Here is a 19,324-nt window from a genome sequence, read left to right on the forward strand (position 1 = left end):
GAAAACAACAGACTAATCATTTACGATAATCATCTAATCATATCAAAGATAATAACGAAAAGCCTCTTGACAACCACTTCGGATCATCTTGGACTTTCACCATTCTAACAAAAAAATCAATGGATTAATAGAACAAGATACTTGATTATTAATCGATTTGAAAACACCGAAAGATGATTACATTTAATTCAAAGAATTAATTTCTCTTTATTGATAATTTACATAAAATTCACCAATCGAATGTCAATTGTCAACATGATGGAACTTGCTAAATAGAAAACAATATTTAGATAAGTTTAGAACAATTTAGTTGAGCAAATAATCAACAATAAAATGATTAGGATACAAATCACGGGAGATTTGAAGCAATTAAATTCACTTTCCACCCGTAATGATTAAGATTGAAGGAGAAAAAGTCACAAGCATCGAATTCATGATAATCGTAATGAAAATTAGAAAAAAAAAAAAATTGTGACAATTTAGAAAAATTTTCTTATTCAATTGTGATTTTAACAATCGAAATGATATCTCTAAGTAGTTAATTAACTGAACAACTAAATAATGATTAGACTTTAGGTTGATTTGTCAAGTTAATCATCGACTTGATTGTTAAAACTTGCGAATTAATAATTTTTGAATTTTGCTCTAATTCAGTCGCTAGGGGATTGGGAGGGAAAGAGGAGAGTCTCCTCCTTTCACCAGAACATCCTGGACTCAGGAGGATCTTGGAACCTCCTGAATGGGGGTCACCAGAAGCGGAGATAACCAGAAACGGCTGAATCAGCCGACCAATCGAGAGGAAAATCAGATGAAAATCAAGTTTCCTTTTTTCTCATATTCCAATGGAATCTTTTCTTGTTGGAATCAGTAAACTAAAGCAACAATCATCAACCAGTTAACACACAATTGAACATCAACACCAACAATTATCATCTTAAAGAAGAAAACAATCAACTGATTTACCAAAGTGTAATTAAAGACTTCATCTCGAAAGTGACAACCAAACCTCAGCTCAACAACAATCAACAACATTGTTCAATATTTATATCAATACAAATGTATATTTCTGAAAAAGCAATGTGTCAACCCGGTGAATTAATTAGAAGCCAATTGATTATATCCATATGTAAATAAATTAATAGCATAATTATCATCAATATTTTCCTATTTTCCTCTGGATCATCTTGTTAACACAACATAAATTCATTATCATCAACCATCATCATCATCATCATCATCATCATTATAAGTAATTCAAGTTGATCTTAGTAATATAAAGATTTGGAGAGGAGCCATAGCAAGAGATAGAGAGAGAGAGAGGAAGATGACTAATTTCAATGGTCTTCTAGTCACCATAATCTATTTGATGGTTAATTTAATTGTTACACTTTCGTATGGAATCAATTCTACCTCATCATCTCCATCATCTTCTTCATCCTCATCTGGAAATCAATCTGATCCCTCTGAGAGTTATTACAATTCACCAGGTCCTTTATTGGAAAATTTGGAAGATATTGAAGCTCTTTCATATTTCTTATTGTCAAGTCACAATCAAGATAAATGTCGATACAATTTAAATGGTGATCGATTTGGTGGTAATAAGGAGGAAACCAAATGGTGCAATAAAAATCTAACTGAATCAAGTTTATTCAGATTCTTTGAAGATCTCAGAAGTGGTAATGTCGATGAATCTGGTCAATTTTTACGTCAAATCAATTGTGAACATGAGGTTGATAATTATCTTCGATTGATCAATAATTTAACTTCTAATCCATCATCAGCATCTTCATCTAGTGTTACATCATCTCCTTTACAATCAATAGTATCAACAAATCAATCTCCATCTTCAGCTTCATTAACTTCAGCTGATCGTCAAAGGTCAAAGCTCATTTTAATCTGTAGGGCAGTTAATAAATGCCAATCTAGTGATGACCTGTTGAATTTAATTCGTAAAGCTGACCTTCCCTCTCTGACCACAACCACGACCACAACCACAACCGCTGCAACCGATTCAGAGGAAGACACCGGTTTAAGGTTAAGCCATTCAATTGTTAAACTTTGCCCTGTGATATTATTTCAATTACATGATTCCAAGTGCTCATCTAAATTGGCTAAAGATGAGGCTTCGCAACCGCGTCCATCCATTGGGTCAGTTTGGGGATTTTCAATTCTATTTGTAACAATTATCTCATTCTGTTCACTGGTTGGTGTTATGATTATGCCTTTCATTGATAAAGATTCATTTACCAATGCAATGAATTTACTTGAAGGTTTAGCGGTGGGAAGTTTAATTGGAAGCTCAATTTTTCACCTTATACCTCAAGCCTTTGACCTGGTAATCAAATATCCTTCCCATGATTTCCTGTGGAAAGCATTGATTATCTTTGGTGGTATTTACCTTTTCTTTTGGTCGGAAAGAATAATGAAAATTGTCTCTGAGTTTAAACGGAAAAAAAAGTTGGCCTCAGTTTACGTTCCGACAAGCTCTTCACCTGAACATCCAACCGAATCGTCAAATTTAGCCAGCGGGTTCAACGCAATGAAACATGTCTACTTTAGGGACATGGGTGACGATGATGTGTCCAAATCACTGACCCTCGCCAATGGTAATTTGGTTGAAAACGAAGGTCATCCCAATGAAGATTCAGAGGAGACAACGTTCACCTCTAACCAGGAGAATCAAGGAAACGGAAAAGATGAAGGAAACGGAGGATTGGATGGTAATGCTTCTGGTGGAGGAGGAGGAGGTGGTCTTAATGGTGGTGGGGGTCTATTGAAACCTAAAGTGCCTAATAATCCCGTTGGAAATCATTCTATGAGGAAAACTTCCTGTTCTTCCGCCTCGTTGAATAAACACTTTCACACTCACATCGATACTTCATCAAGTAATCCCGGCGAAAGAGACATCGCCACCATTGCTTGGATGATTATTCTCGGTGATGGTTTACACAATTTCATTGATGGTCTATCAGTTGGTAAGTTGATCAACTAATCATTTATTTCAATGTTACACTTGAAATTAACTAATTGCTGGAAAACGTCGAGAGTTATTAATATCTAGAGGGAAAATTTCCTACCACTTCCTTTGCGCTTTCTCATTTAATTTTGTTTTTTTTTTCTTCTTCCATTCTAATCAAATCAAATCAGACAAAAGTACTTTTCCTAATTAGTGGGGCTGAAAATTAACAGATCAGCGTTAAAATAAAGGTAACAATCTATTAAATCAATCAGATAAATTATATGGAAATCGATGATGATTAGGAAAACATAATTAGTTTTAATTTCTGGTTAATGGTTAATTCTGAGCTTTTAAAAGTCCACAGTCTCTTGATTAAATCAATATGTTCAATTAAAGTTAGAAAATTAATTAATTGCAAAAACAATAATCATATTGATACTTATGATTTTTTTTATGATTAACACAATTTGTTAATTTTTCATTATAATTGTTTGATAAAAATTAATATATTCTGTTGGTAAATAAAATTTTTTCATCTTACAATCAATTGAATTGATTAATGGTAATCGTTAGTTTAATTGTGATTAATATACTGACCATGACATGGAAATTAGTTGCCTCTTTTGTAATTAATTTAATATAATCACTGATTGTTGTTAATAATTATCTTAATTCTCATATTATCTTAATATAATTATTATACTTATTCATCTCTTGTAAATCTGAGAGCTAATTGCTGTTGAAGAGCTTAAGTAATTAAGATGATTGGAAATGATAATTACATTATAATCAAATTCAATATAAACAACTAACTATTAAAATAACATTGATAACAATTAAGTAAATTTAATTCTCATCATTTAATTGGAAAAGTGAAAATGTTACTTGGGTCAAATGTAATCTTTTGAAAAAGATCAACAAATTGCACAATTAACTTTAATTGTAAATGAATATTTTTTACATATTCAAGGCTAATTATCATGAATCCACTTTTATTAACTTGAAAATAGTAATAATTAATTACTCTATTGATATTAATTGTTTTGTTTTTATCAATCAAAAAGATGATGAATTAAATATTAAGAGAAAGCCGATATCTTGATATTCAGTTCAAAGTCTCAAACTGTTAATTCAATATAATCAGTTAATTCATTTGATAATCATTTGTAATTCTCAAGGTTAATAATGAGCAATTTATTTATCATTTTCTTATTGTTACAGGAGCTGCTTTTTCAAATTCAATTTTAACAGGAATTAGCACTTCGGTTGCTGTGATTTGTGAGGAGTTTCCTCATGAATTGGGCGATTTCGCAGTTCTCATCAGTTCCGGAATGACTTTGCGTCAGGCCATTGGGTACAATTTCCTCTCAGCGTGTACCTGTTATCTTGGTATGATATTGGGAATCATTATCGGCGATTTTGCCGCTGGAAGTACCTACATTTTTGCCCTTGCCGGGGGCATGTTTCTGTACATTGCCTTGGTTGACATGATGGCCGAGTTGTCCGCGTCCCTTGATGAAGCGATGGCCCGGTCGACAAGCTCAATGATCAAAGCCTTAATTTTACAAAATGTCGGCATCCTTTCGGGTGTGGCAACGCTTTTCCTCCTTGCCAAGTATTCAAGTCACATTAATTTTGAAGGATTAGCTCCGTTTGACCAGAGTGAACTGCCAATTGCAATGACCGATACTGTTTAAGATGTTCAAATCAACGGAATCATAACAATTAAAGGAAATACAATCGATAGAAACAATTTTCAGATTCAAGAAAATTCAAACATTTATCAATTACTAAGCAATAATATTAATCGTTTCAATGATTTACAATCAAAATTGTTTACCTATTCGATGGTATAGTTTGGAAACTTTTGTTTTTCTATCAAAATCATCATCGTAATTGTTAATTAACTTTTGCAATCAATTACTGATTCTTGATCTTTAAATTAAGATACAAATTGATATTTTTGTCAACTATTTTTACGCTACAATTTTGTTGGAAAAAGAGAAGCAATAATTTAATTTTAAAGTGAATACTTTTTTTTAAGAATTAACTTTTTTTTCGTCGTGAATAAATTGATCAATTCTAATTGTAATGTTAATTTTATACAGAAAATTAATTTGATTTATTGGTATAGATGATGAACATGATAAATAAGCAAAAAACAATTGGATCTATTTGATGAGAATTGAACAGAGAAATAGAGAGAGAGAGAGAGAGAGAGAGAATTTGCAAAAATGATTATAAATGTTGATCATCATTGCGTTTGGGTGTAAAGATGATAAGTTTCAGAGAATTAAGAGAAAATTTTGAACAAAATTAGGCTTTCGATCAATAGATGCGACCTCGACAAAGACGAGAACCACAAAGGCAAATTTTAGAGTCCGAATATGGGATATCCGGTGGATAACGATAATCCCAAGTTAACTCTTCGTAAGCTTGAATGAGACGATTTGAAAAGAAGGCCAATCTTGGGAAACGGTAATCATGATTTTCGACGAAAACATTTCTAATTCGACAATTAGGTTCACAAGAATGATTCAAAAAACGGCCCACGTTACCGAAACGAGCACCATCAATGGACAAACTGTGGGTCATCTCGAGATGTTGCAAAATTACTGGAACAGATTCTGGATTATCATCATCCATATCATCAATTTCATAGATTCCACCTGAATGACCATTACCGTTAATTGTATTTGAATATGAATCATGATTCTCATTGCTACCATCGATTGTTGTTCCATGTTCACCTTCCCGAGAAGATGATATTCTTGATTGATCCATAGAATCAAAATCAATTATAACATCATCATTATCTAATGCTTGAGAATTTAAAACTTCATTGATTAACTCTTCTTCTAAATCAATTATTGGAACTGGTTCATCATCTTTCTTAGATCGTTTTGTAATATCCATACTAATCTCATCTTCCGTTTCTATTGACCTTTTACTTGAATCATTAAGTAAAATTGTACAACTATTTGGTGAATCATCAGGTTTCATTGATGTTGATTGTTGATCAATTGCTTTTCCATTGGTTTGATTGTTATTTGAACAATTTGGTTTATTTTCTTCTTCTTCTTCATCTTTTTCTTTCTCTTTTTCCTTTTCTCCTTCTCCTTCAACTAATGGTGTTGATTCATTCTCAATTGGAGTCTCATCGATATCACTTAAATCATCAATAATTGAAGAATTTGAAATCCCTTCACAACTTGACAATTCCTCTGATGAAGATGAATCGGAATCAAGAACAGAATCAGCATCCGATGCGGTATCAAAGTCTCTTTTTGGACGACGACCCTCTTCAATATAATCGAGAGCAGCAATATAATCATTGATCCGATCTGATTCGTTAACAGTATCAAAATCAATTATCTCACCAGCATAGAGGCAAATAAACGATCCCGGAGGAATATCATGTAAACACCTTAAACCCCAACCTCGATTAGGTGTTTTAAATACTTGTAGACAATGTTTGATTCCATTTTGTACGACACGATTTAAACAGCGAACTGTACATTTACATTGGGAATTACACTCGAAAACAGCTGAGGCCAGTTTTTTGTTCAATGATTTATACTTGTAACCAGCTTGATTAACAGAATCAAGACCAGAGATCATGTAAGCCTCATCACGAGATAGCCCATGGCAACTACATTCATCGCTGTTTTTACATTTATCTTGGCAAATACAGTGAGACAAAAATTCTGGATCACTTGATAAATTTACATTCTTTCCCGCAATTCGTTCAGAAATATAAACAAACGAACCAACTGGTAAATTAGAATCAATTTCATTTACAACTGCAACTGGAACATTTTCTTTACCCTCGGTAATATCAGCAAAATAAGTATAAGCCTAAATTAGAATAGAGGAAATAAAAAATATATTAGAATCTTGTTAATCTCGTAGAAGAATCAATTTTATCTTTGTTTTTCTCTCTCTCTCTCTCTCTACTTACTTTGAACATATCCCGATTGGTGTGTAATTTTAATTGACTATGGAAGGAAAATTGATCAATTGAAAGAGCAGATTCAGTTTTTAGGAGATATTGGTAAACCTGGCGAAGTGAATTTAATTGTTTACCACATGGAGATGTATAGACAATCCAACCTTCTTGTTTAGATCTATTCCAACCAAGGAAAATAGGAACACAGTAAGGATTAACTCGATTAATTAATATACAATGAGTGGACAATTTGACTCCTTTAATATCGTTAAGTCGTTTCTCCTCTCCAAGACATTCAGGTCCACAATCATGGGTGACATAAATTGTTACTCGAGACACTGGTGGTTTACGTAAAATTTTAATGGCAAACATTTTACCATTTCCACTGACGGTTGGTTGTGAGGTTTCTAGATTGTTGATTGATTGTTCACTTGAATCTGCAATTTTAATCTCAGAACATGAACTTGTGCTCAGTGATAATTGACTCTGACAGTCACCATCTTGGTTGATTGTTAATGAACTGCTTGAAGAGGATTCAACCATTTTTCCATTGGATACATCGGAAAGAATAGACATTTGAGATTGGTCTTCGGTTGAAGAAGCCATGGTGATTTCTGGCTGGACCAAACAATAGATCAAGACCAAGACCAGAAGATGAAGGGGAAAAAAAGCAGCTTCAAGAGAGAAGGGACAAAAACAATAATATTCACCACAGATTCCAAAACAAGAGTAAATCCACCAATCTCAAGACAGAGTAATGAAGACAATCGGATATAATCGTGAACAAGTGTAAATATATAAACTAAATACGATAAATGGTAATAAATTATATCAATGGAATAATAAACAGAAGAAAAAAAAAGTTTAGCTTGAGAATGAAAAGAAAAGAATAGAAAAAAATAGAAAAAAAAAGAAGCCAATAAACAGATGAATGTGGAAACGATTGTTTCACTCCAACTCGTTTCTCTTTTTGTTCCAACAGAATTTAGAAAACTTATAAGATTTAATTGTCACACTTTCTAAATAAAGATTAATCCTTTTAATCAAGAAAATCGATAAGCAATTAAATCTTTTAATTTTAATGAGGAGGAAAAAATATCAATTCAATTGTTGGATTTTCCAAAAAAAGAGTAAACAAAACTCAAGTTCTAAAATTTTTCGCTAGATGTCGCTACTTAAGTTCTTTTTCTTTGGACAATTAAATTAACTCATTAATTAGATTTAATTGTTGATGAGTAAAAAAACATTTCTTCTTAATGAACATGCATGATTCATGTACATAATTTTGTTAAATGTGTTGAGAGGATTAATGATGAATCTGTTTTAGAATAACAAAAAAACGGTTTAGTTTAATTTCTTTATATGTCAATTAGGAATCATGATTAGATTTTAATTGTTAATTACTAGTATTTTTTATGGAGCAATTTAAATTAGATGAAGGATTTAAGATTTAATAATGGGCGAGCAATTATTTGATTAGCTTTTGGTAGTTAAATAATTGTTATTATGGAAACTTGATTAGTTTTTGTGACTTAATCATTGTATTAGGAAATCATCAAATCATTTAGCTTAATTGGTTATTGGATTAATCAGATTGGTTAGTAGAAAGAGTTAAGATTAAGAAATCAAATCAAATTGATTACTCGTTAACTAATTGATTGCGAGTTCATAATATTTTTTAGTTGATTGTTGTAAATTCAACAAACAAATGAGGCTAATTATAGAGAGAAATTAATTGATTAACAGATTAGTGTAAAGTGATTATCAATATTTTGTTACATTAGGGGAGTTATCTTGATAGAATAACAATTAGTGAGTAAATTGTAACAATTTAAAATGTGAGATTCCAAGAAATTGTAGAGAAAAATTAATTTTTAATTGTAAACATTGAGAAAATTCAATTAACACCAAAGTGCAACTTTAAGTGAAAAGTATGAAACCTCATCAATACAATTTAGATTTTGACTGAGAGTTAACCATGATTAAGATAAGAATTAGTTAATTGATATCAGATTAATAGCTAAAGAAAATAATTAAAAGCTTAATAATCAAATTAATCGAGTCTTGGTCAGCAAGATTATCCTGATGTCCAATTTGGAGATTGGGAATAATTTAGAGTGAAAGAAAGATCATAATTTTGATATGATCGCAATCCTCGGGAAAAGGCGAACAACACTAACGAAAAATTAATCTTAAATTCTAAGGTAAAATTAATTAAATTACAATTAATCTCGAGTGATTAAGGTTAATCTCCTAAAAGAATTAAAAAAGAATCGGTGAAGAGCGACATCTGATGTTGGAATAGAAAAAATTCTTTCGGTTTTGTTTACTCAATTTCTTTTGTTGAATTGACAATAGAAATCACTTTTTCTTTGTCTAATTAATTTCGGTAATTAATTGGAGTATTTTTATCAATTCAAATTGAAAAATTGATTCTTTATTCTGGTGGTTTGTGTTTACTTGAATTCTCCATTTGTGTTAATTTTAATTTCATTCGATTCTCTTTGATTTTATTTATTCTTTGGCTTCTTTTTTTCTTCTTCATTAAGTGATCATGGGAATTGACGATTCCACCAAATTACCGGAGAAAAATTCACCATCAGAATTAACTGTTTCATGTGATGACAATAAATTGTCATCACCTTCAAAGAATGATGATATTGTTGAGGTGATCAAGCCAAACGTGAATAAAAAGGTTGACATAACCTTTCAACTTGGACAATTTAAAAGATTCATTCTCTTTGGTACTGAAACTCATTATAAATCATGTTCTAATCAATCAATTAACCGATGGTTCTTAACGGAGACAAATGTTCGTTTATATATTGAAGAATATAAAATTAAATGCTTAAGGTGTTTATCAGCAGCTATTGAAGTCTTGGACAAAAGTAAAGACGAAGAAGTAAATTTAAAATGATTGTACCATATTGTTGTTGGTTACTAATTTTTTTTTTCTTTCATAAACATCAGGATACAAAACGAAAAGAGGATATTATCTCCCGAATGGCTTCTACTCTCGTTGAGAATGTTGATTCTTCTCCTGCTGGTGTAATTCCCTATCTTTTATACAGAATTTACACTTGTTCTCTTCTCAGGCCAGTTTTACCAAAAGTGTTTCTTTCCGTTATCCGTGATTCGTCTGAGCTTTTACTCTTTGCTTACTATTTGAAGAAAGTGAAAGGAAGTCACCAGTGTTCCCGCCGAGTGTTGATTGCATGGTATAAGATTCACTCTCAAGATTCTGACTTATTGAAAGATCTACTTTTGGTTAAACGTCGATTGGCCTGGAGACATCGGGATATAATCGTTCACTGGAAAATACCAGTCTCTGAATCAGATGGTATTCTTAGACTTTTAATGGGCTTCCCTTATGATCCAACCAAAGTTTCTCCTGAGAAAAGATCACTAGTCGATAAACTTGTCCAGTTAAGGACAATCGATGATCGTCAGGATTGGCTAGATTTTGTTAATTCTCAAGATTATATCAATGAAATTGGACTTGACCTTTGTTACAATGTTAAACCTCGTATTTACAGTGTTGATGTTTTGAAGATTCTCATCAAACGATTACCATTACATGATTACATTGAACATATACCTCGAATGTGGCAAAAATATCCTTGGTCATCTGAACTAACCAAGGAATTAACTGACCAACTTAAAGATTGGAAGTAAGTTAATCATGTTAAACCTTTTTTTTTTCTAAACGTTATTACAATTATACTTGACCAATTGTTATTTTTCTTTCTAGGATAAAATATAAAAAGGAAGAACGAAAAGGTCAACATTTTATCGGTGTTCGTTGTCTGGAAATGGCTGAAATTTCAAGAATATCTTTTCTTTGGAGAAGGGAAAAATCTTCGAGAATCCGGAACCATAGACCCGAAATATTATCCACAATCAGTGGTAGAATTAGAATCTCTAGTTGGCTCAATTCTCGAAGACAATGATTACAAACGCCCTGAAGAAGTCCTATTTATCCTTAACATCCCTGGAACTGATTCAGATGAATCCGGAAGTAATTTCCAAAAGAAACCAGCTAATCAAGAACTCAAGAGACCATTCATATTATCACACGTAATTAAACCGACCGAATTTATCCAATTTCTACTCTTTATTTATCCTCAAAATCGAGTAATTTACAAAGATAAACACTACAAGATCTCAGGTAACTAATGATAAATGACAAAGAAAAACTTAATTGTTTCAATATTGCAAACTTTAAACTAATAGAATGAAAATTTTACTCTATTTTGAAAACAGGAAACACTTTCGATAAAGTTGGAGAAGAATTGACCAAAATGAGACAATCAACACTTAATTGTTTACCTTCAGCTGAAATTAAACCCTACAAATACTCAATTGTAATTACTTTCGATGGGTCAGTTGATTTAACTGACGAAGGTCCATTGAAACAACATTCGGTCGAGAAAATTGTCGTTTCCTCAATTCGAGACAAAGATGTAACCCAAGTTAAAGATCTAAAACTTACCCAACGGAATCTTTTCTTCATCAAAGGAGTTGATCGTAATTTCCTCTCTCACATTGAGAAATATTTCCATTTTGATTGTTAAATTAACTAATTAACCAATGGAAAGATTTAGAAATATCGAGAGATAAACAAAATCAAAGTAAATTAATCAAACAGAAACAAAAAAAACCCTGAAAAAAATGATTGGAATTGTCATAATTACCACGAAACCCAAAAATCGATATTATTTTCTCACCTTCTTTTTTTTTACTGACTTTTGTTTCCTCCTCTCGATTCTCCCAATCTTTTAATTGTTACACTAATCACTTTGCAACAATTAAAAGTCTCAATCAAGTATCTCTCAAGTTGATAATTGATTTGAAAGATAATTTGAAAATTGAAAGATTCATTGAAAGTAATCAACGTTACCCCAACAATCAACAACAAAGGAAACAATTTAACATTACCAATCATGTTAATCTTGTGTAAATAACTTTCCAAACTAATTAACAGAATTAATTGTTTGACAATCAAATGAAAGATAAAAACTCAACAATTCAAGATGGCGCCGAAATAGTTACAATTCTGACCACCAGATGTCTCAATTTTCGAATCGCAAACTGGTTAATTTTTATTATCATTTGTTACCTTGATTAAGTTGAAGCTAATTTAATGCTCGTTCTTTGAACTGATAACATTAAAAATTACAAAAATGCTTTTCCTAAGTGATAAATTAATGGTCAACATTATTAATTCAGTGAATGTTTTCATCATCTTCAAAGGTCCAGTTGATCTCCCTGAATTTGAAACAAGTGACTGTTACATCAGGATCGACAGAAATGTTTGCCGAATTATCGTCATGTTAAACAAATCCAATCTAAGAAACCAAATAGAACTTCTCGAGTTTTTGATAGAAAATATGAAGTTGAAAAAATACCAAATTACGAAAGGAGACCAATTGAATCATTTAACACCGACAGAAATTTCATCCTTGTGACCACCAATGAAAAGAAATACTTCGAAAATTTACAAGTCTTTACTCACAATTAATTCTGAAAAAAAGAATAAAGAAAATTAACAAAAAAAAAAAAAAAAAAAAAAAAAACAAAATAAAATTATCTAAACTTACATTGTCACCAATATATCGAGTAGAATCGAGAAAGACTTTGTCTAAATAACGATCGTAAACAGCAAATCCCCGCAAAATATCTCTTAAAAACAAATTACAATGGATCGTATCAGGACTGTGTTCTCCACCACAATTGACGCAAAAAATGTACAACCGCCGACACAAGCCGTGTTGTCTATCTCCACACCTCTCACACAACGTCTCATTTATACATTGATGGCCAACGGTAACTGGGTAACGCCGTTTACAACGTCCACATTGTATTAAATCAAGATTCTGAAACAAACCAATTACCATTGTATGAAACAATAACTTTAGATCTAAAAAATGAAAAAATAAAACCAAAATTAAAAATAATCAAAAAACCTTAAGAATAACTTACCTCGCCTCACCAATTCCTCATATGCAAAATCGGTACATGAAACCACAAATAAATCACCATTATCAGTCGAATCCACTCGAATCAATTTCAAATCATCCTCAGTTAAATTTATTGAATGGGCCATATGACGGACCAAAGAAGAATCTTCACAGTCCATGTCAACAGGTCGGTAAAAACATACCTCCATACATTTAGTTTCACACGGAACGACATCTGATATCATCTCATGGTTAGCACAAAACTCCTTTAAACCATCAATTGCAAGACGGTAAATACCTATTTTAATACCAACACCGTTAACAAATGAAACACTTATCGGATCCACAATCACTGAACGAATAAATTCCTCCTGATTAAGAAGAGACCAAAAACCGAACAAATCATCCAAATTATTGTCCAAAGGCTTAATACACCAAAAAGAATATGATGCCAAATTTAAAACCACCTTTTTATTACTCTTTATTAGAGACATTATCACGAAATTGATTGAAAAATAAAAGAAAAAACAATAAACGAAGAAAATGAAGAAACAAAAGAAAAAATGAAGAAAATTAAAGACAAAGAAAGAAAATGAAGCAAAGAAGGGAAACAGTGGAAAAAATTGATCAACTTCCGACATGCGCCCTAAGGAAACACTTAATCGATTAATTGATTGACAAAATGGCCCTTCGAAAACCATTTAGATCCTTAATCAATATCTTTTCGGATCGGAAACCAATATCAACCTCAACGAACAATTTATCAATTCCATTGAAACTTAACATCATCTTCCTTTCCTCATCAAAGATCAAATTTCGAACACGAACTTTAAATAAATACTCCTCATAAGGTGAAACACAATCAAAACACACATACACCTTATTCTGTAAAATTAAACACATCTCCTTGGACTCCATCACTCTCCTAGCTTTTAAATCAATTGATAACTCAATCTTATCCTTTTCTTTACCCTCGATCAAATTATAAGATTTAATAGAAGATGTAGACAAATCGTTTGACCAACACAACATTCTAATTAAATAATTAGCACTAATATCAAAATTCTTATTAACATAAAAATAAACACTGAACATGATGAATTCAAGGTAAAGAAATAAAAATGGCAACCACACAGACTGAAAGAAAAAAGAGGAAATAGTAAAAATTGAGAACAACAACAAACCCAAAAAGTAGAAAGATAATAAAAAGCGCTTTTTTCAAAAATTCCAACTTTATTCAAATCAATTTTTCTTTTCAAGATACAAATAAGTATAATCATAATCAATTCGGTCCAAAGCAACTTTCATCCTACGACGGTATTCGGGACAATCAAATGAATTAACATCATGACTTCCCCCGGAACAATAAAAACACACTCGTACTCCATTGGAGACACAATTATTTGACGAATGATCTCCCTTACAATACATACATTTCAATTCCTTATGACACTTATAAGTGGAATGACCAAACAAACCACAACGATCACATAAACGAAGATTTAAATTATCAAGTAAACGTAAATTAGTACCAAAAATAGTCAAAAAACAAATATTTTCATCCTCAATCCTCTTCCTTGAATGGGCTGCAAAACTCATCAGAATCAAATCATACAACTCTCCAAGAATCATATAATCAATTCTGAAAACTGAATCCACCAACCAAGAATTTTCTCGCAACAATTGATCTTTCAAAACCTGATGATTACGAAAACGCTGCAAACGCAAAGACTTTGGCACCAGTACCTTCATCATCGGCAATATTGGACTTGGCTCCAACCATTCGACCATATTATAATTCTCTCGAAAAAACCGCAACTTTGTTAACCTTTCGTGCTTACTACCAAAAGAAATCTTTAGACACTTTGAACCATAAGAATAATCCAAATTCTCAGTCTTAATTACGTCTATTAAAACCTTTTCCAAATCCTGAGCACCAAGCATACATGATCCACTTCTTGAACGAGCAATCAAATTCCAATTTCTACGAACGCCTTGAACATCCACTTTTAAAAAATCAGGACCAATGAAAACTATCAAAAAAGGTAAAAAATTCCTTAAACGATACTCCAAAGCCTGAATAGTTTGATGTTGAACTACAGTCAAAGGTCCACAGAAAGACTTCACAACAGCCAAATCTGATTTTATCAAACTTATTTCATCAGCGAAATTCAATTCACCCATCAATAAAAAACCCTCCAATTTAGTTAAAAAAGTATCGAGATTAGAATCCATACTAGAAAATAAAAATTAGAAAATGAATCATTATAAACATTAAGAAAGGCATAAAAAAACCATTTTCATGGAAAAAAGCCATAGAAAGAAATCAATTATAAGATAACATAAGAATAAGTATGATTAACACGCTCTAATTCAGTTAACAAAAGATCAAGAAAAACTTGACAACCCCTGTTATAAACACTCTCACCAACTTTACCACAATTCGAACACTTATGCAAATCACACTTCAGAATAACCGGACAATTAGAAGATAAATGATTCTTTGCACAATAACCACAAACCGGTAGACGAAAACATTTTTCTCGACGATGACCAAACTTACAACAATTATCACACATCATCAGTGAAAAATTATCATAAACTTGCAATTTTCCACAAGAAGTTGATACCTTCCCAAAACTCTCATCAATCAAAGTTCTCACTCGAGACTCAACTTGCAAAATTAACCGATAACTCCCACGGAACTTTGTTGCAGTCCTAAACGTTAGTCGCAAATCAGCACTCCAATGATTCCACTTCGCCAATTTCTTCAACCAATCACACCAAAAAGAATCAGTTATGTCTCCAGTAACATTTATCTTCTCAATACGAATCAATGGGTCATGCAAATCAGGATATTTCACATAATAAGAAGAAATGAAATTTGAATCCGACATCAACTTATCACGAAAAGTATCACGGGAAACAAGTGAATCAAGTCTAAATTTTAGACAAAATTTACCAACAGCAACTCGCTCAATACATTTAACATCCAACGACTGAATCAAAGAATCCAAATCAGATTTCATATCGGCACCAGAAACTGCGTCCAAGTTCGCAAAAACAAGAAGTACAGGTCGAAGTTCAAAAGAAGAAACATCCAACCAATTAGCTGGAACCTCCTTCTTAATTTGATACTTTATAAAAACCTGCCTACTCATTTCTTCACGAGTTCTTATCAAAGACATATCCAACCTTGTCTCATCAACAGGATTACCAATAGTCACCTCATTTGAACCCTTCCAATTAGTGTACATCATAGTGAAGTTTTCCAAAACGATTCTCTCTTCATGTTCCAAAGTTAACATATTAATCTCATTATCACAAAAATCCTGGACAAAATTAACCATTTCAAGAAAATCCTTTTCACCATAAACACTCATCAACTCATCCATAAGTTCATCACCACTTCTATTCTGTGAAAAACGCTTAATCACATTTAAACAAGCATCCAAATCCTTTAAAGGTTCAACACTGGTCACCATCTCCTCACCAATCGGCGGATTACATGTTTTTCTCTTCTTTGGAGGCATAATGTTGAATTTTAAAATGAACAATGTCAGAAAATCAATCAGGTATGAAAACTTATTAATCAAAAACTTTAAACTCAAAAAAGATCATATACTAATAATGAACGAAACTAATCCCTCCAATGTTCAACTAACAAGTAAAAATATTATAAGACACAACCAAGTAACAGTATGTATACCAAACTACGTCATAATCAGAAAAATCATAAAAATGTACAAAAACATCCTAATACTCCTCCTACAATACAAGGAGGGACTCTTCTTCCTCGTCAGCCTATACAGAACACCAAGAAATGACTTAACAACCGAACAAATTATAGAAACAATTAAACTAATTGGTAACAAACCAACACTAATATGTGGAGACATAAATATGGAAAGCGAAATTTGGACCAAAAATCCAAGAAAAGATTGCAATGGCAATAAGAAAATGCTAGAGAATTTAAACAAAACTCTTAAATCTTTTAACTATCGAAATACACTAACTGACGAAGGTACAATTATCAACCCTAATGCAAAGAAAAGCTACAATATTGATATCATACTAGCCAATTTTATTCACCACTCAATAGATAAAAAAATCAAAAACAAATTTAGTGACCATAAAATCATCAAAAGCTCAATCCACATTACTACGTTTAAAGAAAAAATAAATAGAACCAAATACAAAATAGAAAAAATTGAGGAAAGCGAAAATCATTTGTATAACTTAACCAGAATATTTACATCACCTATCAGAAAAAGAATTCCACATAGAGTCAGATTTAACGCAATCAAATTCAACAACCTAAAAAACATGACAACACTACAACTCTGGGAGGAAATAAACAAAATAGAAACATCTAATTTTGACAATCTCTTCGAAAAACCTAAAGATAAACTCAAAGCAAAATATTTCACTACTATCAATGAATATCATGAAATTAAATATAGCAAATTAACAATAGAAGAAATTAACTTAATAAAAACGATTAAATTTAATAAATCATCATCTACAGCTGATCCCTTCGAAGTTAGAGATTGGAATAAATTCAAAAAACTTAATAATGAAACAATCATTAATACCATAAACAAAATCTTCATGATTGGAAAAATTCCAAATATAATGAAAATTAGTGGAGGAACTGAAATACCAAAAAAAGATAACAAATTCAGAACAATTAGAAGCCAATCATTCATTACCAAGATAGTCGACAAAATATTAACTAATAGAGTAGTTAAACAAATAAAAATAGACACCAAGAAACAATTCGCTTATATACCAGGAAGCGACAGAATGAACTTCATAATAGAATTCGAAAAGCTAAGACAAAAATACGAAAACTGCTACCTATTAGACATCAGCGGAGCTTTCGACAAAATTAACCTAGACAAAATATTTGATGAATTAAAAAATATAATCGATGAACAAACTTTATCACTAATAGTATCTTTCTTTCATAACAGAAAAATCAGAATATATAGACAAGAAAAATTTGAAATAATTAATGAACCCAGAGCACTTATCCAAGGTACTAGTTTATCACCAATATTATTCTGTCTCGGAATGAACAAGACTCTCGAAGAAATTAACAAAGAAATCGAAGTAATATCATACGCTGATGACTTACTCACATTTACCAACTCTAACTTACTAACCACAATAGAAACAATCAATAATCATCTCAATAAAATTAATCTCACTCTCAACCTAAACAAAATTAAAACAATACAAGAAAATTACAACCTCTATCAAAATCAGATTACAGGATATCACACTAAATTTACCAAAGAAATCACTTTTAAGACAGAAATAAGAAATGAAATAAAAGAAATTTGCAAACAATTAACTACTAAGAAAATCAACAATATCCTAACACCTTACATTACCGTTAACTTTATTAAACTAGGAACCTCACCCTTCACACTTAACAATCTATACAAATACAGAATTAGACTATTAATTATCGAAGGATTGAAAACCATCTCACATGCTCTTAAAATAAATTTAGCGTCTTACTGGTGGTCATATATACTAAACATCAAAAACCCTGCCATTGTTTACATAAAACTGATCATAAGAAAACTAATTAAAAATCAAGGAAATCAAGAAACCTTTCCGATCCTCAATAACTACAATCACATTAACATAATAGAAAAAACTAAAACTAACCACCTAAACAACAAACTAACCATTACAGAAACAATAGAAACAATTAATCTTCACTTCAATAAAAACCACATCTGCTTGAAAACACTGAGAAAGCCCAAACATAAACACTTTAAAAATGATCCAAAGAAAATGGTCTCCAACATACTCTCTATAATAGACGTTGCCCTTGACGATACCAACAAACAATATCAGCTTTCAGTTGAACCGCATATAAATAAACTCATCCAAAGATATTTGAGTAACCTAGAAGAAAAGAAAGCAATAAAAATAAACATTAAAAACAATTATCAGAAATGCTTTGAAACAATAGAAACTGAAGAAATAGCGATTACACTTACCAACAATAATGATCTAAACAAAATAATTGAATCAACTCTTGAACAAACACAAAGACAATTATATTATCTATATGCACCCAAATACGTAAAGACAATGTTTCCTAATGGTAACAAAAAATTCGAAGAAGGAAAAATAAGATATCCACACACGCTAATCGAAACAATTAGAACACTTAAAATACACTACCTTAAGAATAACTGCTGTGGCGAGAAACAAACAACTGAGCACTTTATGAACTGTAATAAAATAAAGAAAACAGACTGGAACATGGAAAACAACTACATGAAGAACATCAAGATACTGAAACAAATAAAAAAGAAAATTGAACAAAAAAGAATGACAAGCAAAAAATAATCGACCATCGATGTAAACATCGAATTGAGTCACCGCCAAGCGGAAAACTAGGGCACCACCCTAATCTTAAAAAATGTTATA

At 31.5% G+C, this 19,324-nt stretch overlaps 2 protein-coding genes and 1 pseudogene across 2 annotated transcripts; 2 read left to right on the top strand and 1 right to left on the bottom strand.

Moving 5' to 3' along the window:
* Positions 1-717: 717 nt before the first annotated feature.
* Positions 718-4,989, top strand: LOC128397889 (metal cation symporter ZIP14-like). The gene is made up of 2 exons (XM_053358667.1): positions 718-2,975; positions 4,181-4,989. The coding sequence occupies exons 1-2, from the start codon at positions 1,325-1,327 to the stop codon at positions 4,654-4,656; spliced, it is 2,127 nt and encodes a 708-aa protein (XP_053214642.1). The 5' UTR covers positions 718-1,324; the 3' UTR covers positions 4,657-4,989.
* A 64-nt stretch (positions 4,990-5,053) lies between these two features.
* Positions 5,054-8,027, bottom strand: LOC128397898 (histone-lysine N-methyltransferase SETDB1-A-like). The gene is made up of 2 exons (XM_053358675.1): positions 6,921-8,027; positions 5,054-6,817 (listed from the first exon to the last, which is right to left on the bottom strand). The coding sequence occupies exons 1-2, from the start codon at positions 7,512-7,514 to the stop codon at positions 5,288-5,290; spliced, it is 2,124 nt and encodes a 707-aa protein (XP_053214650.1). The 5' UTR covers positions 7,515-8,027; the 3' UTR covers positions 5,054-5,287.
* A 1,211-nt stretch (positions 8,028-9,238) lies between these two features.
* Positions 9,239-11,776, top strand: LOC128396924 (uncharacterized; annotated as a pseudogene).
* Positions 11,777-19,324: the final 7,548 nt, after the last annotated feature.

Source organism: Panonychus citri, unplaced genomic scaffold (genome assembly GCF_014898815.1).
Source record: "Panonychus citri isolate SS breed McGregor unplaced genomic scaffold, ASM1489881v1 Contig00001, whole genome shotgun sequence".
In the NCBI taxonomy this organism is placed as follows: domain Eukaryota; kingdom Metazoa; phylum Arthropoda; class Arachnida; order Trombidiformes; family Tetranychidae; genus Panonychus; species Panonychus citri.

Coding starts and splice junctions, on each gene's coding strand:
- LOC128397889 (XM_053358667.1), top strand. CDS start 1,325: ATGACTAATTTCAATGGTCTTCTAGTCACCATAATCTATTTGATGGTT. Junction 2,976..4,180: donor CATTGATGGTCTATCAGTTG/GTAAGTTGATCA, acceptor TTATTGTTACAG/GAGCTGCTTTTTCAAATTCA.
- LOC128397898 (XM_053358675.1), bottom strand. CDS start 7,514: ATGGCTTCTTCAACCGAAGACCAATCTCAAATGTCTATTCTTTCCGAT. Junction 6,818..6,920: donor CCAATCGGGATATGTTCAAA/GTAAGTAGAGAG, acceptor ATTCTAATTTAG/GCTTATACTTATTTTGCTGA.